We start from the raw sequence: 24,039 nt of genomic DNA on the forward strand, positions 1-24,039 counted from the left end.
ATTGCAGCACATGCCAAGGCAAGGAAGTGAGTCCAGGAACTTCCTTTTAATATGAGTTCAATCAGGGTGCGTCGCAGAACTAGGCCCCGCCCTGGAACCTACATCAGGTGGCAGGTCTGCGCGCGGGCGTGGCTAACTGCTGAGACGCCGAGGCCCGGCGTGAGGCCTGGAGTGCGACCGAAGGCCCGGCGACCGCTGCCGCTGGACGCCGGTGCCTAGCTGGACTTACAAGGGTCGCGAGGGAGACAGGACCGGGACCCGCTGTGTGACCCCGAAGGTGAGCGGTCCCGTGCGCGGGACGACCGTGGGTGGGGAGCTTAACAGTGGGGAGGCCAATCCCCTGCTAGCATAAGAGAGGGGTTGAGTGAATGTGGAGAAGGAGAGGGGAGTGAATGAAAGGAGTGAGCGTAAAGTGAAGGAGGGAAGGGAATAAGAAGGGAGAGAAGGAAGGGAGAGGAAGAGGTGAGAGGGAAGTGAGGTGAGAAGGAAAGGGGATCAGATTTAATTAAATTATTTATATTCTACTTTTCAGCACGCCAAAGATACTGTAGGGATTTCACTATCCCCAAAGCACTTAACAGTCTAAGGACCTGATTTATTAAGGGTTTTCTCCCATTCTGTCTCTATGGGGAAAATGCTTAGTAAAATAAGGCCATGCAGCAATAGAGGGGTTTGACCCCTGGCTTCCCTGCTTCATAATCTGCTGCTGTAACCACTGGCAGGGAAGGAAAGAGTGCAGCACACCCTGGGGGCAGGGGCATAGGCTGACTGCTGAAGCTGGTGGTGCACCAGAAAAGGTGCCCTAGAACACCATCCCCCCTCCTACACTACCCTGTGAGCACCACTCAAAAAGCCTATCAATTTCATGCTCACATTAACCCAGTCCTTAGAGGGAACATTAGCTAATCCCTTAAAATAATCACCTAATCTACTAACAGCTTTTTAAATAAATTATGTGAATGAAAAAATATTTTCTGCAGGAACATTCAAAACCACTTTCTGCATCCAATGAAATAAATAAAGAGCAAACTTCTGTTTAAAAACAGAAATGAGGAAGCGAGGTCCACAATGCCGTAAAAGCCAGAGATAAGTTACCAACATTTTCACAGCAAGAATGCAAGTTACACAAGAAGTGGGGCCTTTAAAGTAGAGAGAAACCCTCACTAAAAACAAAACAGAAATGTGCAACAAAACCCAGACTGAATTATGTAGTGCAAGAATGGAAAAACAGAAACATCATTCCTCGCACATCATCAAGCAATAAAATCAAGAGATATAAAAACCATACTAATAAAAAGAATAAAAGTCAAAACAGCTGACAAACATCCAATAATTAAAAAAAAAACTTGCAAAAATGTGTTATATTTCCAAACATCAATAAAATATTTCAAAACATCTGATGAATAAAACATCCAATTATTTAAAAAAGTTCTAGTTCCCCCCAAAAAACATTAAAATATTTCAAAACAGAAAATCAAATTACACCCAATAAGGGTAAAATTTCCTGCTCTCCATACCTGGGACCTTTTGATTTCCACTCCCCCTGAGATTTTCCTAGATTGGGGGAGATAATTTCTGTGGTGCTATCTCCTCTCTCTCTCATTCACACACACATGCTAACACATTCATTCTGTCACACATTTCCTTTCTCTATACATGCCAATGCTCTCAGATACACTCCCTCCTCTCACACACACAGGCTCTCCCGCGCGTGTGCCTGTAAAACACACCAGACCCTAGAACACTAATACAAGACCTACTGGGCAAACAGAACAAGCCAGACTGGCACAAAATCCCTACAGAGAAAGTACCCGCTAATCAAAATACCCGCAGCGTTGTCACACATGCACATCACAGACAGACCTTATCTAATAAGGGACTACAAATTAGAAACAGAAACATGCAGGCAAAACTGAAATAGAAAGACCAAGAAATCTTATTCTGAACTCTGAAATACTGAAGAAAAAGCAAAATACAAATATATAATAAATGCACATTCCCAAAGATGGCATATTCCAATTGCTGAAAGGCAAAATCTTTTTGTTTTTACCTTTATTGTCTGATCTTATTTTTCTAATTGGTTGGTCCCAGTCTCTTTTTTTTCCCTGTGGTCTGTCTTTTTCTTATTCCTTTTTCAAGGTTTCTTTTATTCTGTTTCTTCTCTTTTCTACTGTCTTTTTCCTTCCTCCATACACACACACACAGGCTCATGCTCACTGCATGCTCACACACAAGCTTTCTCTCATACAGGATCCCACTCCTGCATGCTCTCTCTCACATACCCACAGGCTCCTGCTCCCACTCTCATATGCTCTCTCACATGCAGGCTCTCGCTCTCACTCTCCATATACTTTCTCTCACATCCACACTCCCATTCTTACATGCTCTTATACATGTTCCCATTTCCATAAACATACACACAGACTCCACTCTCACATGCTGTCTCACACACGCAGGCTCCCACTCCCACATACCCATACTCTCCCTCATACAGGCTCTCACTCCAACATGATCTTTCTGTCTCTCTCTCTTTCTCACACACACTCAGGAAGGCTCTTATTCACATCCCCCCCCCCCCCAAGCAGGCCACAATTCATACTCACCCATATACATCCAGATAGGTTACCATTCACCACTACACACAAACCCACCCACAACCACACCCAGGCAGGTTACCATTCACACATACCAGGCAGCTTTCCATTCTCACTGCTTTTCTGTACACCCTCCAACTTAATATCCTAACAATGTTAAGTCGGAGGAAACAAAACTTAAAAAAAAAAAAGTAAAAAAAAAATCTGCTTGCCGGTCAGCGGTCAGCAAAACGGACGCTCAGTTATACCAGCCCCTGCTGTCCCGCATTTCTTACTGTATCAGCCGGTCAGTCTTAGCATTACCAACAGAAAACTCACATAGCTATGGCTTAATTGCTTATAATGGTTCTAATCCTTTCTGGTTCACTCTCCACTTCCGATTAGCAATTAGGTAAGAGCAATGTTTTTAACTAAGTTGTGTCCCCTTCGGCCTTCGCTGGGGAGGAGAATCTGAGGTAGGTCTCTCTCCTCATGCAGGCTTTCCCACGGCAGCTTCCAGGGAGGGAATTAATAATTACCAGCTTTCCCTTTCCTCAGGCTGTCACACCCGCCCCTCTCAAGCTTCAAAACAGCCCAACTAATATCCACTACCTGCAGATATGAATTCCTTATATCCGCAGCCACATTCACCCAAGGGGATTTTAGTGTTTTCACAGAAACAAAGAAACCACGGTCCCTGATTAGTAATAGGTGCTCAGCTTTTCCCATTCCTACCACCTAAGAGAAGGAATCTTCCTGCAACTGTGCTGCCCATCCTGTTTACGTTAATTAACTCTCAGATCTTTAGACACAATAAAGTAGCTTTTATACACGGCCCAACCTCTCAAAATCCAGACATCGCCTAGCCCAGTGTAAACCTAGCTTTTACTCTGCTCTCACTCGTGCTCTAAACTGAGCCCATTTCCCTGCCCCTGGCTCAGTGCCTCTGTAAATGGCTTATGGACATTGCCAGCGTCCAAGTCCGGCTCTGACGGACGGGTCCTCAGCAGAGGATTCCCCCAGGCTGCTGCCGCTCTCGCCAGTGGCAGAGCCCGAGCTGAATTTTGGGGAGGCTGAAGGATAACATGGGTGGGCAGTAGGCATTTAGGTTTGAGCTCCACCAGCTTTTCTCTTATTCGATAAATAATGCCATAGAGTGCACCTGACAACGGCTTTCCAAGTAGTCTGCAGCAGCCATCATGCATCCTGAGTGATGGTTTAAAATATTTTAATTCAAGCACTTACCAACTCTAAAAATAGCTTATTGATCTGTATTAATTTATTGCAGTTTGTAAATATACAATATCATGTAAAAAGTACAAAGAATACTTAACAGAAACATTAGATCCAAATACGTAACAAAACAACTATCAATGTATTCTTTTATGAATCCTCTGTCCAAAAATGCAGAGTACATCATAACTACGATAAAACAGCAACAATCTTACTAATCCTATGAACTGACGATTTGCAAGGGGTGCAGAACAGAACTAGGACAAGCCAACATGCAAACAATTATAAAATTAAAATTCTGATGGGCACCTTGGGAACAGCAAAACAAATCCCACCACTGCCAAACACATTATTATTATTATTCATTCTTATTAACCACACACGCAGGTGAACCCTGATCGGTTTGATGTACAATATATTCACCAGATCATAATTCAAACAACAAATCATAAATTAAACAATTCCTTAAATATAAACAATAAAAAAACACTTTGTAAAGTAACACAAACACCTACAAAATATAATTTAAAAAAAACCCACCTAGAACTTTGCTATACCATAACAGCAGTAACTCTTAGGACTCACAAAGAGCAGCAACCTTATCTATGAAAAGGCAGCAAGGCAAACATTACACCAGGCCCTAGAACACCAATACATCACCTACTGGGAAAACAAGCTGGACTGCTACAAATCCCTAAAGAGAAACTACACAGTAGCTGAAATACTGCACCTCTCTCACACATGCGCAGCACACACAGGCCCTTACCTAATACAGATTAGAAACAGAAACACACAGACAAGACCGAAATGGAAAGCCCGAGAAAAGCAAACTACAAATATATAAGAAATGCACATTCCCAAAGACGGCAAATTCCATATTTTGGCTAAAAGTAAAAAAAAATTTTTTAACTTTGTTGTCTGATCTTGTTTTTCTAATTGGTTGGTCTCAGTCTGGTTTTCCCCCTTGTCTGTCTTTTCTTAATTTCTTTTTCAAGGTCTCTTATTCTTTCTCCTCCTGTCTTCTTTCCTTCCTCTCTCATACACACACACAGGCTCTCAGTCTTGCATGCTTTCTCTCCCACACACAGGCTCCCACTCCAACATACACACACCCTCTCTCTCTTACCCAAGTTCCCATACTCACATGCAGGCTCTCACTCATATGCTCTCTCATACACAGGTTCCCACTTCCACACACAAAACATACACATGTTCTCACTCTTACATACTCTCTCACATGCAGGCTCCCACTCCTACGCTCTCACATCCACACACTCTCTCTCACTCACACACACACAGGCTTCTCACTCACATATGTTCTCTGAAAACACACACACACACTATCAGGGACCACTCTTCTGGGCTTCCCTGCTGCAATGGGTGTCTTCTTGAGTTGCACAGGATGAGCTCTGCAGCAGCTCTGCGACGGGCCTTGAGCTGCATCGAATGATCTCTGTGATGGCCCTGCGATGGGTCTCTTCTTCATGGGCCTCTTGGGATGAGCTTTGCAGCAGCCCTCTTCTCAGGCCACAAAGGATGAGCTCTGCGATAGCCCTGAGACGGACCTCTTCCTCGGGATGCACGGGATGAGTTCTACGCTGGCTCTGTGACTGGGCCTTTCCTCAGTGCTGGGCAATGCTGATTGGGTGGGCCTGAGCAGGAAATGGGTGTGCCATGCTCCGTCCATGCCCACCCGTGGCTAGGCCACTGGATGCTGCTGCTGCTTCCTCCCCTCTGTCCCCTTTTTGGCATTAAAACTCCCTTTCTTATAGTGCCTAACAGCCTATAGCAGTAAAACTGCTAAGCATTCCTGCCTCAGCTGATTGCTATTATGCCAGATGCTAGTTCTCAGGAATTGTGGGCAATGTAGTCTCACTGCAGCCATCTTACTTGTTCCAGCCTGCTTTTTTTCCCCAATAGCTCCTGTTGAGATCTGGCACGACAAGGTGTGCAAACCATACAATTGCACAGGCAGCACACTCTGGGCGGTGTCTGGAGCAAGGAGAGGCCTTTACAACTGCTGGTGGAAGAAGCAGGAGGTCTGTGCGGCCACCGGAAGAGCCCATCCCACTGGCAGCAGAAGAAGCCTGTCCGGCAGCTCCTCCTCAAGTGCTGGCCCCGTAGTAATTCAACACTCGCAGTGCTAGCACTTCCTGTATTCTCATGCGATGCATGAGATGAGAAAACAGGAGATGAGATGAGAATACAGGGGATGGAACAGCTCCCCTATGAGGAAAGGCTGAAGAGATTAGGGATGTTCAGCTTGGAGAAGAGACGGCTGAGGGGGGATATGATAGAGGTCTTTAAGATCATGAGAGGTCTAGAACGGGTAGATGTGAATCGGTTATTTACTCTTTCGGATAGTAGAAAGACTAGGGGGCACTCCATGAAGTTAGCATGGGGCACATTTAAAACTAATCGGAGAAAGTTCTTTTTTACTCAACGCACAATTAAACTCTGGAATTTGTTGCCAGAGGATTGGTTAGTGCAGTTAGTATAGCTGTGTTTAAAAAAGGATTTGATAAGTTCTTGGAGGAGAAGTCCATTACCTGCTATTAATTAAGTTCACTTAGAAAATAGCCACTGCTATTACTAGCAATGGTAACATGGAATAGACTTAGTTTTTGGGTACTTGCCAGGCTCTTATGGCCTGGATTGGCCACTGTTGGAAACAGGATGCTGGGCTTGATGGACCCTTGGTCTGACCCAGTATGGCATCTTCTTATGTTCTTATATTTAATGTGCAAGACTATAAGGTTCGCCTAGGGCACCTAATACCCAAAGTTTGTATCACGGAAGGAGCTGGGATTTTTTTGGGTGGGCCTAGGACAAACCATGAATGAATGGGGGGAGAGCACAGTAATTGTTCGCACAGGGCAGCAAAAAGCTAGCACCGGGCCTGCTCCTGTCTAACTCCCATAGATGTCCTTCATCACACCACCCTCCCTTCATGTCCTTCATCACACCACCCTCCCTTCTGCTTTTGTGTTTTTTCCAGTGGTCTTGTCAGTTAAGCAAGAGAAGGAGATCCCCTGGGAGAAGAAATGCAGTAAGACGTGGTGGTGGTGAACAGGAGAGCGGCCGCCCACCCATCCCACGTGCACTAACACAGCGTTAGGCGCGCCTCCAGGAGGACCCAGACGCAGGGGATCCATAATGAGTATGCAGGAGATAGATTTGCATACATCGAGACTCAGTCTATGCAAATCTAACTCCTGCATATTCATTGTGGCAATTCTCAAATCCTGACTGGGCCGGGGGGGCCTACAGGAGAGGATCGGAAAACAATTAACAAAGAGAGCCATGGGAAATGGGCTACACATCCTGGGAAGCCAATCAGGGATAGTTAGGGATGATTTAATCATGCAGTTGACATCACAACTTATGTAAATGATCCTTTGGGCAGTCATGCAAGTCTCTAGAACCTTCTATCCTTTTCCTGTATTTGAATGTTACCTATAAAAGACGGATCACTTCCTGTATCCAGGGAGATGCTGGTCAGATTGTAAGACGAAGGGCACCCAGTACCCAGCATCTCCCGAGAACACTTATATTGACTAATAAAAATACATTATACTTTTTACTGAGTAAGTGTTCTTGTGTCCCTGGCCATAAGCACAGAGTAAGCTTTACAACTAACAGCCATCGGAGGCCAGGGGAGTTGATGTTCACAACATCAGATTCAAAGTATGGAGAAGTAATTTTGGTCTACAACAGCCACCACCATTGCCAGTAGTTAGAAGACGCTTCACAGCTGCCCAAATTGGCAAGGAGAAATCCAGGGCCAGGAGGAGAGGTGCACACGAGCCGGGTGCCAATCCTTTAACCTTCTCCTGCGCTGGCACAGGTGAAGGCCCTGGGCCAGGGGGGGAGGAATAAATCTTCCAAGGCCCCAAGGGGGCAGGGGTGGCTCCGTTTGTTGCTCTGGGGGGGGAGGAGTGAACAGTTCTCTTTCAACCTTAAGGCACGTGAGGGCCAACAAAATACACCGAAGGCTTAGGCCGAGTTTACGAAAATAAAGCGTTGACGTGAAAGTTCTTAAGTGCAAATCGGCACCGTCCACATCAGATGGAAACCACAAGTCTCACTTGTATTTGTGCAAGTGACTCTCCGTAACGGGCAGGGAAATGCTCACGTGCCGGGGTTTGGAAAAGTCAGATTCCCAGGATCAGCCTTACACGTTGCATGGAAAACCCCTTCCAAAATACTGAGGGCAGAATGAATTAGTCTCCCCAGCCTGTCTTTTTCCCAGGGTGAAAATGCCTGATGGGTGCCCTCAAAGTAGAACTTTAGGTCTTAATCAGGGTTCTCCTCTTCTTCCGTTGTCTCAATGGGATTTTCTTAGGAACAGTCCAGTCGCAGGGAGCACAGGATCTCGCTACAGATATCAAGGACGGCAAGGAACGTCCTCCCCTGGAACTCAAACAAAATCTTCACAAAAATCTCAGGCATCCTCTTGCAAGTTGCTCTGATCCAGCCCCTGGCTGAGACCTGAAGGGCAGTGGAGGTCTTCCCTACCCCCCTGATCTAACCTAACTGGGCGGATACCCCAAAATCTTCCAGCGGAAGGGTATGCATTACTGTGACTCTTAGGAGAGAAAAATGCTGTCGTGCTATCTGTTTATAACGATTGCACATCATTTTGTTTTCTTACAAGGTCAGTTCATAGCTTGTTTGGGAGCAGTGAATATTTTCTGCTGAGAGAGATAACTCATTCTCAGCGTGTGGGATGCTAGGTAGGCTCTGCTACTCCCTTGCTAGGAACTATTAAGAGCATTCTGGCACATCTTACCGCCTACACGCAGCCTTCACAGGTTTTCCCCCCTGGCACTCCCTTCTTCCAACAAGAACTCCTCAAAGTGCCAAGGTCACCAGCATTACTGAGCACAAAACGGCAACGCCACAAAGTCATGAAATTGCTGCTTATTTAATGGCAGCTCGCACACGAAGTTAAATATTGTCCTTGGCCGGCTGCAGCAGCTCGGCCCGGCACAGGCTCAGAAAAATCGGCTGAAGCTGAAAGCACCTGGCACGCACCCAGATTAGTTTCAGGAAAGCTTTTTGTACTATAGAATTGCATACCTACATTTTATATGCTTGCTTCATTTCTATTAATGCAGATATTAATCTAGGTATTATGTTGATGATAGATTATGGAAGGTTAAAGGATATTTTGGAAAGTAGTCACAGAGTAATATATAATGAGAAATAGGGAATATGAACAGAACAAAAGAATCTTACCAGTTATGAGAGACATACGCAGCGAGTTTCTCATATTTGTATCAAGAAATCCTAAAAGGCCTGTCCTATCCCATGAGGCATAAACCCCCCAGCACCTCAACCAGATTCCCTGCGGAGAGGCAACAGATAGCAAGGACCAATCTCTGCTATGAGCAGCGGTCTCCAGGGCTGACACTCGGGGCCGATGCAGTAAGGATGCGTAAGAAACAGTGCGGCAGTTGCCGGGCGCACCCCTCGTTTGCCGCGCGCATATTTTGGTTCACATGCCGCTCGATTCAGTATTCAAATTAGACGCAAATCCAAGCGGCGTCCAAAGCGCCTGTTACCATTTCCAGTACCGGCGGAACTTCCCTCCGATGTCAGCGTGATCCCGCGTCCGGCAGGGTCGTTCCCGCGACACCAGCAGCGCGCCTTCGCCCCTCACGGGGTCGCGTCCTCCGAGGACGTCAGGAAATCATCCCTGACGCCGGAGGCGAGGTCTCGCACGATTCGCGCCTTGAACACGCCCCTGACGTCAGACGCCGACCGGCTTCAGTTTGCGCGGGAAGAATTGACATTTAAGGAGAGCTTCTTCCTGGGCTCCTCGCTTCGGCCACAGTGCGTTTGGGGAGTGTTTTTGCTGCTTGCCGTGCCTGTTGCTTCAGCTCCTGGACCTGGACTCTCTAATTGGATTTCTCTGCCTGCTGCCTGCCTACTGGATTTGTTTGCCTTGGTTCCTGTGTCTGCTGCCTGCCCTGACCTGGACTGCCTATCTGGATTACTCTACAGGTTGCATATCCACGGGATTGTCTCTTCTTGGTTCCTGAGTGGACGATCTTCAGTTCCTGTGTCTCTCGGACTCAAGGTAAGCGGTCTTCGACCCAGGTTCCACTTTATCAGAGTAACAGCGCCTCCATGAAGCGGTGGGCGTGCGCAATCCATTTTACTGTGTAGAGCGGTGTGCAGCGCCCGTACAGTATCCCGGGTGCGCTGGTACCTGTCATTTCAGATGTCATTCCACCAGTATCCCGGGTGCGCTGGTTACCTGTCATTTCAGATGTCATTCCACCAGTATCCCGGGTGCGCTGGTACCTGCATTTCAGATGTCATTCCACCAGTATCCCGGGTGCGCTGGTACCTGTCATTTCAGATGTCATTCCACCAGTATCCCGGGTGCGCTGGTTCCTGTCATTTCAGATGTCATTCCACCAGTATCCCTGGTGCGCTGGTTCCTGTCATTTCAGATGTCATTCCACCAGTATCCCGGGTGCGCTGGTTCCTGTCATTTCAGATGTCATTCCACCAGTATCCCGGGTGCGCTGGTACCTGTCATTTCAGATGTCATTCCACCAGTATCCCGGGTGCGCTGGTACCTGTCATTTCAGATGTCATTCCACCAGTATCCCGGGTGCGCTGGTTCCTGTCATTTCAGATGTCATTCCACCAGTATCCCGGGTGCGCTGGGTACCGGTCATTTCAGATGTCATTCCACCAGTATCCCGGGTGCGCTGGTACCTGTCATTTCAGATGTCATTCCACCAGTATCCCGGGTGCGCTGGTACCGGTCACTTCAGATGTCATTCCACCAGTATAGAAACATAGAAACATAGAAACATAGAAATGACGGCAGAAGAAGACCAAACGGCCCATCCAGTCTGCCCAGCAAGCTTCACATTTTTTTCTCATACTTATCTGTTTCTCTTAGCTCTTTGGTTCTATTTCCCTTCCACCCCCACCATTAATGTAGAGAGCAGTGATGGAGCTGCAACCAAGTGAAATATCAAGCTTGATTAGTTATGGGTAGTAGGGGAAGTAACCGCCGCAATAAGCAAGCTACACCCATTGCTTATTTGTTTTACCCAGACTGTGTTGTTCAGCCCTTATTGGTTGTTTTTCTTCTCCCCTGCTGTTGAAGCAGGGAGCTATGCTGGATATGCGTGAAGTATCAGTTTTCTTCTCCCCCTGCCGTTTGAAGCAGAGAGCTATGCTGGATATGCGTGAAGTATCAGTTTTTCTTCTCCCCTGCCGTTGAAGCAGAGAGCTATGCTGGATATGCGTGAAGTATCAGTTTTTCTTCTCCCCTGACCGTTGAAGCAGAGAGCTATGCTGGATATGCGTGAAGTATCAGTTTTTCTTCTCCCCTGCCGTTGAAGCAGAGAGCTATGCTGGATATGCGTGAAGTACCAGTTTTTCTTCTCCCCTGCCGTTGAAGCAGAGAGCTATGCTGGATATGCGTGAAGTATCAGTTTTTCTTCTCCCCTGCCGTTGAAAGCAGAGAGCTATGCTGGATATGCATGAAAGTGAAGTATCAGGCTTATTTGGTTTGGGGTAGTAACCGCCGTAACAAGCCAGCTACTCCCCACTTTGTGAGTGCAAATCCTTTTTTCCACATTTCCTCTTGCTGTTGTAGCTTAGAGCGATGTTGGAGTCACAGTAACCATGTGTATGTTTATTGAATAAGGGTATTGTCTCCAGGCAGTAGCCATCATTCTGGCTAGCCACCCACTCTTTATTGACGGCCTCTTGATTTTATGGATCCACAGTGTTTATCCCACGCCCCGGGTGCACTGGTACCGGTCACTTCAGATGTCATTCCACCAGTATCCCGGGTGCGCTGGTTCCTGTCACTTCAGATGTCATTCCACCAGTATCCCGGGTGCGCTGGTACCTGTCATTTCAGATGTCATTCCACCAGTATCCCGGGTGCGCTGGTTCCTGTCATTTCAGATGTCATTCCACCAGTATCCCTGGTGCGCTGGTTCCTGTCATTTCAGATGTCATTCCACCAGTATCCCGGGTGCGCTGGTACCTGTCATTTCAGATGTCATTCCACCAGTATCCCGGGTGCGCTGGTACCTGTCATTTCAGATGTCATTCCACCAGTATCCCGGGTGCGCTGGTACCTGTCATTTCAGATGTCATTCCACCAGTATCCCGGGTGCGCTGGTTCCTGTCATTTCAGATGTCATTCCACCAGTATCCCGGGTGCGCTGGTACCGGTCATTTCAGATGTCATTCCACCAGTATCCCGGGTGCGCTGGTACCTGTCATTTCAGATGTCATTCCACCAGTATCCCGGGTGCGCTGGTACCGGTCACTTCAGATGTCATTCCACCAGTATAGAAACATAGAAACATAGAAACATAGAAATGACGGCAGAAGAAGACCAAACGGCCCATCCAGTCTGCCCAGCAAGCTTCACATTTTTTTCTCATACTTATCTGTTTCTCTTAGCTCTTTGGTTCTATTTCCCTTCCACCCCCACCATTAATGTAGAGAGCAGTGATGGAGCTGCAACCAAGTGAAATATCAAGCTTGATTAGTTATGGGTAGTAGGGGAAGTAACCGCCGCAATAAGCAAGCTACACCCATGCTTATTTGTTTTACCCAGACTGTGTTGTTCAGCCCTTATTGGTTGTTTTTCTTCTCCCCTGCTGTTGAAGCAGGGAGCTATGCTGGATATGCGTGAAGTACCAGTTTTTCTTCTCCCCTGCCGTTGAAGCAGGATATGCATTGAAAGTGAAGTATCAGGCTTATTTGGTTTGGGGTAGTAACCGCCGTAACAAGCCAGCTACTCCCCGCTTTGTGAGTGCGAATCCTTTTTTCTTCTCCCCTGCTGTTGAAGCAGAGAGCTATGCTGGATATGCGTGAAGTATCAGTTTTTCTTCTCCCCTGCCGTTGAAGCAGAGAGCTATGCTGGATATGCGTGAAGTATCAGTTTTTCTTCTCCCCTGCCGTTGAAGCAGAGAGCTATGCTGGATATGCGTGAAGTATCAGTTTTTCTTCTCCCCTGCCGTTGAAGCAGAGAGCTATGCTGGATATGCGTGAAGTATCAGTTTTTTCTTCTCCCCTGCCGTTGAAGCAGAGAGCTATGCTGGATATGCGTGAAGTATCAGTTTTTCTTCTCCCCTGCCGTTGAAGCAGAGAGCTATGCTGGATATGCGTGAAGTATCAGTTTTTCTTCTCCCCTGCCGTTGAAGCAGAGAGCTATGCTGGATATGCATTGAAAGTGAAGTATCAGGCTTATTTGGTTTGGGGTAGTAACCGCCGTAACAAGCCAGCTACTCCCCACTTTGTGAGTGCAAATCCTTTTTTCCACATTTCCTCTTGCTGTTGTAGCTTAGAGCGATGTTGGAGTCACAGTAACCATGTGTATGTTTATTGAATAAGGGTATTGTCTCCAGGCAGTAGCCATCATTCTGGCTAGCCACCCACTCTTTATTGACGGCCTCTGATTTTATGGATCCACAGTGTTATCCCACGCCCCGGGTGCACTGGTACCGGTCACTTCAGATGTCATTCCACCAGTATCCCGGGTGCGCTGGTTCCTGTCACTTCAGATGTCATTCCACCAGTATCCCGGGTGCGCTGGTACCTGTCATTTCAGATGTCATTCCACCAGTATCCCGGGTGCGCTGGTACCTGTCATTTCAGATGTCATTCCACCAGTATCCCGGGTGCGCTGGTACCGGTCATTTCAGATGTCATTCCACCAGTATCCCGGGTGCGCTGGTACCTGTCATTTCAGATGTCATTCCACCAGTATCCCGGGTGCGCTGGTACCTGTCATTTCAGATGTCATTCCACCAGTATCCCGGGTGCGCTGTACCTGTCATTTCAGATGTCATTCCACCAGTATCCCGGGTGCGCTGGTTCCTGTCACTTCAGATGTCATTCCACCAGTATCCCGGGTGCGCTGGTTCCTGTCATTTCAGATGTCATTCCACCAGTATCCCGGGTGCGCTGGTTCCTGTCATTTCAGATGTCATTCCACCAGTATCCCGGGTGCGCTGGTTCCTGTCATTTCAGATGTCATTCCACCAGTATCCCGGGTGCGCTGGTACCTGTCATTTCAGATGTCATTCCACCAGTATCCCGGGTGCGCTGGTACCGGTTCATTTCAGATGTCATTCCACAGTATCCCGGGTGCGCTGGTTCCTGTCATTTCAGATGTCATTCCACCAGTATCCCGGGTGCGCTGGTTCCTGTCATTTCAGATGTCATTCCACCAGTATCCCGGGGTGCGCTGGTACCTGTCATTTCAGATGTCATTCCACCAGTATCCCGGGTGCGCTGGTACCAGGTCATTTCAGATGTCATTCCACCAGTATCCCGGGTGCGCTGGTTCCTGTCATTTCAGATGTCATTCCACCAGTATCCCGGGTGCGCTGGTACCTGTCATTTCAGATGTCTTCCACCAGTATCCCGGGTGCGCTGGTACCGGTCATTTCAGATGTCATTCCACCAGTATCCCGGGTGCGCTGGTTCCTGTCATTTCAGATGTCATTCCACCAGTATCCCGGGTGCGCTGGTACCTGTCATTTCAGATGTCATTCCACCCAGTATCCCGGGTGCGCTGGTTCCTGTCATTTCAGATGTCATTCCACCAGTATCCCGGGTGCGCTTGGTACGGTCATTTCAGATGTCATTCCACCAGTATCCCGGGTGCGCTGGTTCTGTCATTTCAGATGTCATTCCACCAGTATCCCGGGTGCGCTGGTTCCTGTCATTTCAGATGTCATTCCACCAGTATCCGGGTGCGCTGGTTCCTGTCATTTCAGATGTCATTCCAGCAGTATCCCGGGTGCGCTGGTTCCTGTCATTCAGATGTCATTCCACCAGTATCCCGGGTGCGCTGGTACCGGTCATTCAGATGTCATTCCACCAGTATCCCGGGTGCGCTGGTACCTGTCATTTCAGATGTCATTCCACCAGTATCCCGGGTGCGCTGGTTCCTGTCATTTTCAGATGTCATTCCACCAGTATCCCGGGTGCGCTGGTACCTGTCATTTCAGATGTCATTCCAGCAGTATCCCGGGTGCGCTGGTTCCTGTCATTTCAGATGTCATTCCACCAGTATCCCGGGTGCGCTGGTACCTGTCATTTCAGATGTCATTCCACCAGTATCCCGGGTGCGCTGGTTCCTGTCATTTCAGATGTCATTCCACCAGTATCCCGGGTGCGCTGGTACCTGTCATTTCAGATGTCATTCCAGCAGTATCCCGGGTGCGCTGGTTCCTGTCATTTCAGATGTCATTCCACCAGTATCCCGGGTGCGCTGGTTCCTGTCATTTCAGATGTCATTCCACCAGTATCCCGGGTGCGCTGGTACCGGTCATTTCAGATGTCATTCCACCAGTATCCCTGGTGCGCTGGTACCGGTCATTTCAGATGTCATTCCACCAGTATCCCTGGTGCGCTGGTACCGGTCATTTCAGATGTCATTCCACCAGTATCCCGGGTGCGCTGGTTCCTGTCATTTCAGATGTCCATTCCAGCAGTATCCCGGGTGCGCTGGTTCCTGTCATTCAGATGTCATTCCAGCAGTATCCCGGGTGCGCTGGTTCCTGTCATTTCAGATGTCATTCCACCAGTATCCCGGGTGCGCTGGTACCGGTCATTTCAGATGTCATTCCACCAGTATCCCGGGTGCGCTGGTACCTGTCATTTCAGATGTCATTCCACCAGTATCCCGGGTGCGCTGGTTCCTGTCATTTCAGATGTCATTCCACCAGTATCCCGGGTGCGCTGGTACCTGTCATTTCAGATGTCATTCCAGCAGTATCCCGGGTGCGCTGGTTCCTGTCATTTCAGATGTCATTCCACCAGTATCCCGGGTGCGCTGTACCTGTCATTTCAGATGTCATTCCACCAGTATCCCGGGTGCGCTGGTACCTGTCATTTCAGATGTCATTCCACCAGTATCCCGGGTGCGCTGGTACCGGTCATTTCAGATGTCATTCCACCAGTATCCCGGGTGCGCTGGTACCTGTCATTTCAGATGTCATTCCACCAGTATCCCGGGTGCGCTGGTTCCTGTCATTTCAGATGTCATTCCACCAGTATCCCGGGTGCGCTGGTACCTGTCATTTCAGATGTCATTCCAGCAGTATCCCGGGTGCGCTGGTTCCTGTCATTTCAGATGTCATTCCACCAGTATCCCGGGGTGCGCTGTACCTGTCATTTCAGATGTCATTCCACCAGTATCCCGGGTGCGCTGGTACCTGTCATTTCAGATGTCATTCCAGCAGTATCCCGGGTGCGCTGGTTCCTGTCATTTCAGATGTCATTCCACCAGTATCCCGGATGCGCTGTACCTGTCATTTCAGATGTCATTCCACCAGTATCCCGGGTGCGCTGGTTCCTGTCATTTCAGATGTCATTCCACCAGTATCCCGGGTGCGCTGGTTCCTGTCATTTCAGATGTCATTCCACCAGTATCCCGGGTGCGCTGGTACCTGTCATTTCAGATGTCATTCCACCAGTATCCCGGGTGCGCTGGTTCCTGTCATTTCAGATGTCATTCCACCAGTATCCCGGGTGCGCTGGTTCCTGTCATTTCAGATGTCATTCCACCAGTATCCCGGGTGCGCTGTACCTGTCATTTCAGATGTCATTCCACCAGTATCCCGGGTGCGCTGGTACCTGTCATTTCAGATGTCATTCCACCAGTATCCCGGGTGCGCTGGTTCCTGTCATTTCAGATGTCATTCCACCAGTATCCCGGGTGCGCTGGTACCTGTCATTTCAGATGTCATTCCACCAGTATCCCGGGTGCGCTGGTTCCTGTCATTTCAGATGTCATTCCACCAGTATCCCGGGTGCGCTGGTTCCTGTCATTTCAGATGTCATTCCACCAGTATCCCGGGTGCGCTGGTACCTGTCATTTCAGATGTCATTCCACCAGTATCCCGGGTGCGCTGGTTCCTGTCATTTCAGATGTCATTCCACCAGTATCCCGGGTGCGCTGGTTCCTGTCATTTCAGATGTCATTCCACCAGTATCCCGGGTGCGCTGGTACCGGTCATTTCAGATGTCATTCCACCAGTATCCCGGGTGCGCTGGTTCCTGTCATTTCAGATGTCATTCCACCAGTATCCCGGGTGCGCTGGTACCGGTCATTTCAGATGTCATTCCACCAGGTAAGTGGAAGGATCTTTTCTACAGACCCCGCTGCCTTGAGCGCCCGCCGGACGTCCAAGCCGCGACCTTGGACGTCCGGCCGGGCGCTCAAGGCAGCGGTGCCTCCGATCATGGATGCCCGGATACAGGCGGGAAGGTCCATGAACGGACGCCACGACCTTGGACGTCTGAGGTCACGGCTTCCGTTCATGGACCTTCCTGCCTGTAGGCCCCGCTGCCTTGAGCGCCCGGCCGGACGTCCAGGTTTCCCAGTACATCCATGGATCTGCCACACTGTGGATTCTCTGGTGTACAGTTTGACTGGCAGCACATAAAAATTATTTAGCAGTACATACATGGATCTGCCACCCTGTGTATTCTCAAGTTTGTATTCTCAACTCAGCTGTGCGGTCTTATTGCAGCTTCTACTACAGCCTTATTCTAGACGCAGGAGGAAGGCTCCGTAGAGGTGTCCGTGTCTCCGCTGGACCCTGAAGCCTCAGGACGCCTAGTGCACGCCCATCTCTCCGGTGCCCGTAGAGGCGTCCGTGTCCGGAGCCTCAGAGACGTACAGTTTAACCCTAGCCTGGCGCGGCTCCCATCTAACGCCAGGGACAGGGTAGGCGGTAAGTATTCAGGTTAAAGACCTGGTAAATGAGCAGGTTAACAGGGCGATAATTTGGGCGCACATTACTGTATGGGAGGGAATAGCTAATCTGATCATTAACATGCGGCAAGCGGTAAGGACGCGTAAAAGCCGATACTGAATCGTGGGTACGCCTTACGCATCCAAAGCAGGTTAAAAACCGGGTAACCATGGCCGCGCTTTACTGTATCGTCCCGACTGTCTGGAGGGTAAGGAGACGTCCTTTGCAGGGAAAGGTAAGAGTTTCCCCTGTTGGTTGGGGGAATACGTTTCGCTTGCTGTGCTGATAGATTGTGTGTGTGTATATTTTGTTTTGTGATTTGTCTCAGGTGTTCTCATAAGCACCTGTTTTGTACCTGTATTGTACAGAGAACATAGCTTTTCATTATTTCACAAGAGACATAGAGCGAGTCTTGTTATTTCCTCAGGCTGACTGTGGGGTACAGACCACAGGCCAAATACAAATCCTAGCCCAGCCCAAAAGAACCTAAAACAGGGAACCAGGGCTCTCCCAAGAAGGAAATCTAAAAAAAAAAAGGCAATCATCCAAAAGTCTCCAAATACACTAGCGCCACGGCTCCCCTGACCACTCGGGTATTATCCCGGCACCCAAGCAGGGGGGAGCACATTAAAAATACTCCCAGTCTCTCAGACTCCTCACTAAAATGCCACAGCGAAATGGTGCCGGCTGCTTTATAGGCAGCGGGGGAGTTGTTCTGAATAGTTCACCGCTCCCTCCACTACCTTTCCCCTCCATATTCATTCCTCAGCAGGCTGGAACCCGAATGGAACTTGCGTGGGCTTCTGATGACGATCAGCAGGGCAGCACCATGCCCAGTTTGCTTAGCCTGAGAATGGCAAAGTAAGAGGAGCTGTGAAAACCATTAAAAGGCATTGACTTGTAGGGAGCAGCCATCGCCTGCCCCTCAGCGATAGGGCAGAAGCCGGAAGGAAGGTCACCTGGCAGCTGACCACGGCTGCACCTGTACAGGTTCTGGAGGGAGCCGTGCTCTGTGGCTCTCTCTTAGAGGCAATGATTTAGGCCAAAGGAGGAATCAATGTGATGGAGCATCCATCGTGCTTAGGGTCCTACGTGGTTTTTACTTTTTACACTTTCCCTGGGAATTTATCAGAGTTTATTATTATGAGAAGTACAAAAGCAGGAGCAAAGCAGTGGGAAAATGCACTCTTTTTTTTGGGGGGGGGGGGGGGGGGGGTAAGTAGAGTTTATTTTGGTGGATGGAGCCAGGACATTAAAATAATAATAAAACAGACTCTCCAACTCATCCACTCAGCAGCTTCCCTCTCTGTCTACTCCCATCCCCTGCCTTTCTCTCCCCCCCCTCCTGAGAATCTCTCTCCCCCCTCCTCCTCCACTGCAGCAAGCTTCCCTCTCTGTGTACTCCCATCCCCTGCCTTTCTCTCCCCACCCTCCTGAGAATGTCTCTCCCCCCCCTCCATTGCAGCAGCTTCCCTCTCTGTGTACTCCCATCCCCTGCCTTTCTCTCCCCACCCTCCTGAGAATGTCTCTCCCCCCTCCATTGCAGCAGCTTCCCTCTCTGTGTACTCCCATCCCCTGCCTTTCTCTCCACCCCTCCTGAGAATCTCTCTCCCCCCTCCTCCACTGCAGCAGCTTCCCTCTCTGTGTACTCCATCCCCTGCCTTCCTCTCCCCCCTCCTGAGAATCTCTCTCCCCCCTCCTCCACTGCAGCAGCTTCCCTCTCTGTGTACTCCCATCCCCTGCCTTTCTCTCCCCCCTCCTGAGAATGTCTCTCCCCCCTCCTCCACTGCAGCAGCTTCCCTCTCTGTGTACTCCCATCCCCTGCCTTTCTCTCCCCACCCTCCTGAGAATCTCTCTCCCCCCTCCTCCACTGCAGCAGCTTCCCTCTCTGTGTACTCCCATCCCCTGCCTTTCTCTCCCCACCCTCCTGAGAATCTCTCTCCCCCCTCCTCCACTGCAGCAGCTTCCCTCTCTGTGTACTCCCATCCCCTGCCTAGCATGTTCCTTTCTCTCCCCCCCCATTCCTCCCTACGAGTGGTGGCTCCAGGCGTCTCCCGTCTCTTACTGAGGCTCCCGCAGGCTGCAGCTCTGCACTTCTGTTTTTTTTTTTTTGGGGGGGGGGGGGGGCCAGGGAACCTGCCGGAAGTTACTCCTGCGGGGTCTGGCTCCCTGCAAATGCTACACTGGCAGCGTGGAGGAGGGGAGGTGGGGCTTGAAATGTCACATCAGCAGCACTGGAGGGCCAGCGCTTTCACTGGTGGGGGAGGGAGGGGGGCAGGTGCTTTGGCCTGCGCTGGAGGCCTTGAGCTCTGTAATCAGCCTAAAATTAGAGTGAGATATCAGGGTAAAACGAAGGTTATGTCTGGAGAAATCCAGGATTTTAGGGGTGAAAGCAGGGACCCCTAATCTCGCGCTTACTCTCCCTGCAGAACGCGGTCACTGACGGCTCCAGAAAACAAATCGGACTAAGCCACAAACTGCCCCTCAAACGAGACAAGGGCCAGGACCCGGAAGAGGCTTCTCACCTTCTCCCCCCCCCCCCCATGGCATCCTCCTCTGCCTTCAAGGGGCAGGTGGGTGGGGGGGGGGGAGCGGGGTCAGACACGGCGCTGCTGGTGGCCCCGCTCTCTCTCTCTCTGCATCATTAACACGGTGCCAACTGCCAGAGAACTGGGCACAGAGGGACCCCCAGCCCCCGATACAGCCCCCGGGCAGGTGGGTGGGGGAGGGGAGCGGGGCCAGACAGAGCAGGAGGGTGAGGGCAGGCAAAAGGTAGCACAGGGCTGTGGGGGGGGGGGGGGGGGCGAGATTCGAGAGGTGCAAGGAGCGAGCAATGGGATTTGCTCAGTTGTACGAAATTTGGAGGCGCGAAGAGGAGGAGCCAGGGCCAGCAGTCACAGGTGCATGGGGCTGGGTCCCAGGCTAGCAGCAGCCAGGATTAGGCTGCAGGGGTTACGCGCTGGGGGGGGACCTGCACGTTACACTAAACATGGGACCGTGAGAACTGAAGGCCACGGAGCAGGCAGGGGGGGCAGCACACGGAACGGGATCTGCACATGGGAGGCAGGGGTGAGAGGTCAAGCAAACCTAACACAGCATGAGGGGTCAGGCTGACGCTCCAGATTGGTGCAAGCGTTAAAGCCTGAGGGCGCATTTCATTGTCTGGGTCCATAACTTGTGGACTTGGTCCACAAGTTCCCAGAACTCAACCATCGCCTGCCCCTTATTCAGCCTGCGGCCGCCAGTTCTTAAAGCTGACCATCATGCAGGATAGACATTAAGCTGCTGTATATGATGTATTGCACTGTTCACAGTGTTTCCCCTCTCAGAGGGCCGGGGTAGTATGAAGTGGACCTGCGGCTTCCTCGCGTTTGGGCCCATGGCTCCGGCGCGCCTTGCCTCGCGCTCTCAGCCTCCTTCATGGAGGTTCTGCCTTTTGCAAACGTCATCAAACACGGCTCTCCACGAAGGCCTCAAGACATCTGAAATTCTAATCTGGGTACTATTAAAGCATAAACCAGGCAGGCCCTGTCATCCGCTTCTGTTTTATCTTGGTTTGTAGCCCTTGTGGGAGAGGCGAGCAGTAAATGAATATATAAAATCAGTTAATAAGATGGGGGAGCCGCACTGATGGTGAACAGCTTGAGGCTGGGGATTTAGGAAGCTGGAGGTTAGGCAGGGGATTTGGGGGGGCTGCTTGGATTGCTGTAGAGGATGCACCTTTGTAGTCTGGGTCGCAAGAACTGGGCAAAGCAGGAGAGGCACTTGATCTTTTCCTGCCGTCACCGAGCATGTTAACTTCTGCCTGGGAGCGAGGAGCTTTGCAGCGTAGAGGCTAACGCCCCGCCACCCAACCGCACTGAGAGAGGATTCTGTTACAGTCATTACTAAAGCAGAAAGACGGAAGTCAAACCTGCTCCTAATAGGAAGTCTTAAAACTAGCAGTCTGGGGCGGGTGGGCAATCTTGCTTTTTCTTCTCGAAGATAATCTCGCTTCCTTGCCCCCCACAACCCACCCAACTATATTTGATTCCTTTCTCCAACTTCATCTGTCTGTGCTGAAATCCCGCTTTACAGGGACCAGAGGTACTGGTGAATATCCGCATATCACAGTCAGAGGTGTATTTATTTACGCTTTACGTAGAGTAGTAGCATGGCTGCAGGGGCACTGGTGAATATCAGCATATCACAGTCAGAGGTGTATTTATTTACGCTTTACGTAGAGTAGTAGCATGGCTGCAGGGGCACTGGTGAATATCCGCACATCACAGTCAGGGGTGTATTTATTTACGCTTTACGCAGAGTAGTAGCATGGCTCCAGGGGCACTGGTGAATATCCGCACATCACAGTCAGAGGTGTGTTTATTTACGCTTTACGTAGAGTAGTAGCATGGCTGCAGGGGCACTGGTGAATATCCGCACATCACAGTCAGAGGTGTGTTTATTTACGCTTTACGTAGAGTAGTAGCATGGCTGCAGGGGCACTGGTGAATATCCGCACATCACAGTCAGGGGTGTGTTCACGCTTTACGTAGAGTAGTAGCATGGCTGCAGGGGCACTGGTGAATATCCGCACATCACAGTCAGGGGTGTGTTCACACTTTACGTAGAGTAGTAGCATGGCTGCATGGGGCACTGGTGAATATCCGCACATCACAGTCAGGGGTGTATTTATTTACGCTTTACGTAGAGTAGTAGCATGGCTGCAGGGGCACTGGTGAATATCCGCACATCAAAGTCAGGGGTGTGTTCACGCTTTACGTAGAGTAGTAGCATGGCTGCAGGGGCACTGGTGAATATCTACACATCACAGTCAGGGGTGTGTTCACACTTTACGTAGAGTAGTAGCATGGCTGCAGGGGCACTGGTGAATATCCGCACATCACAGTCAGGGGTGTGTTCATGCTTTACGTAAAGTAGTAGCATCACTGCAGGGGCACTGGTGAATATCCGCACATCACAGTCAGGGGTGTATTTATTTACGCTTTACGTAGAGTAGTAGCATGGCTGCAGGGGCAGTGGTGAATATCCGCACATCACAGTCAGGGGTGTATTTATTTATGCTTTACGTAGAGTAGTAGCATGGCTGCAGGGGCACTGGTGAATATCCACACATCACAGTCAGGGGTGTGTTCACACTTTACGTAGAGTAGTAGCATGGCTGCAGGGGCACTGGTGAATATCCGCACATCACAGTCAGGGGTGTGTTCACGCTTTACGTAGAGTAGTAGCATGGCTGCAGGGGCACTGGTGAATATCCGCACATCACAGTCAGGGGTGTATTTATTTACGCTTTACGTAGAGTAGTAGCATGGCTGCAGGGGCAGTGGTGAATATCCGCACATCACAGTCAGGGGTGTATTTATTTATGCTTTACGTAGAGTAGTAGCATGGCTGCAGGGGCACTGGTGAATATCCACACATCACAGTCAGGGGTTGTGTTCACACTTTACGTAGAGTAGTAGCATGGCTGCAGGGGCACTGGTGAATATTCGCACATCACAGTCAGGGGTGTATTTATTTATGCTTTACATAGAGTAGTAGCATGGCTGCAGGGGCACTGGTGAATATCCGCACCTCACAGTCAGGGGTGTATTTATTTATGCTTTACATAGAGTAGTAGCATGGCTGCAGGGGCACTGGTGAATATCCGCACATCACAGTCAGGGGTGTATTTATTTATGCTTTACATAGAGTAGTAGCATGGCTGCAGGGGCAGTGGTGAATATCCGCATATCACAGTCAGGGGTGTGTTCACGCTTTACATAGAGTAGTAGCATGGCTGCAGGGGCACTGGTGACTATCCACACATCACAGTCAGGGGTGTATTTATTTACGCTTTACATAGAGTAGTAGCATGGCTGCAGGGGCACTGAAGAATAGCCACACGGTACTAGCAGAGCTGTATGCACACTTTACCTGCCCTTTAATGTCCATGGTGTTCATGTATCCTTATGACATCCACACACAGCTAGACATAGGAGGACAGAGTAAGAAGCAGGACACCCTCTACTCCCTCACACAGAGGCAAAGGGGAGGGGGGGATAAGATGAAAACGGGGCACAGATAAAGGAAGGCAACGTGGTACCAGGCTACACTACCTCAGAAACCACGTGGGTTGATGGTGGCAGGTTGGCAGTGGCCAGGCAGATATTGCCCAGTAAAGCCACAGGGACATAATTTAAACAGATCAGTGAGGCCTATTAAAGATTTGGGGTGAGCATGCCCCAGCAAGTTAGAGGACCAGAGACCCCACACACAGACTTGGATAAGGAACAATATCCTCCACGTGGTCCTGCTCTACAGCTAGCAGCTGGGATCAAGGCATGGCCCGGTCTTCTTTATCTACTATCTGACTGTGATTGTATAGGGCACTTCTGAAGATATACGCTGCAGCGGTCCGTGCTGTATTCATACATCAGCAGGCCATCTGATAACTATCAGTACTACTCGTCTCAGTTTAC

The 24,039-nt window shown here is 49.7% G+C and overlaps 1 protein-coding gene across 1 annotated transcript in view; it reads right to left on the minus strand.

Annotated features, from left to right (window-relative positions):
• Positions 1-24,039, minus strand: part of LOC115075641 (suppressor of tumorigenicity 14 protein-like) — a 148,628-nt gene that overhangs the window by 60,025 nt on the left and 64,564 nt on the right. Inside the window, exon 20 of the mRNA XM_029576215.1 lies at positions 18,319-18,422. Coding sequence (XP_029432075.1) covers positions 18,319-18,422 — 104 coding nt within the window. The remainder of the gene's footprint in view (positions 1-18,318; positions 18,423-24,039) is intronic.

Source organism: Rhinatrema bivittatum, chromosome 14, assembly GCF_901001135.1.
Source record: "Rhinatrema bivittatum chromosome 14, aRhiBiv1.1, whole genome shotgun sequence".
NCBI classification, from domain to species: Eukaryota; Metazoa; Chordata; class Amphibia; order Gymnophiona; family Rhinatrematidae; genus Rhinatrema; species Rhinatrema bivittatum.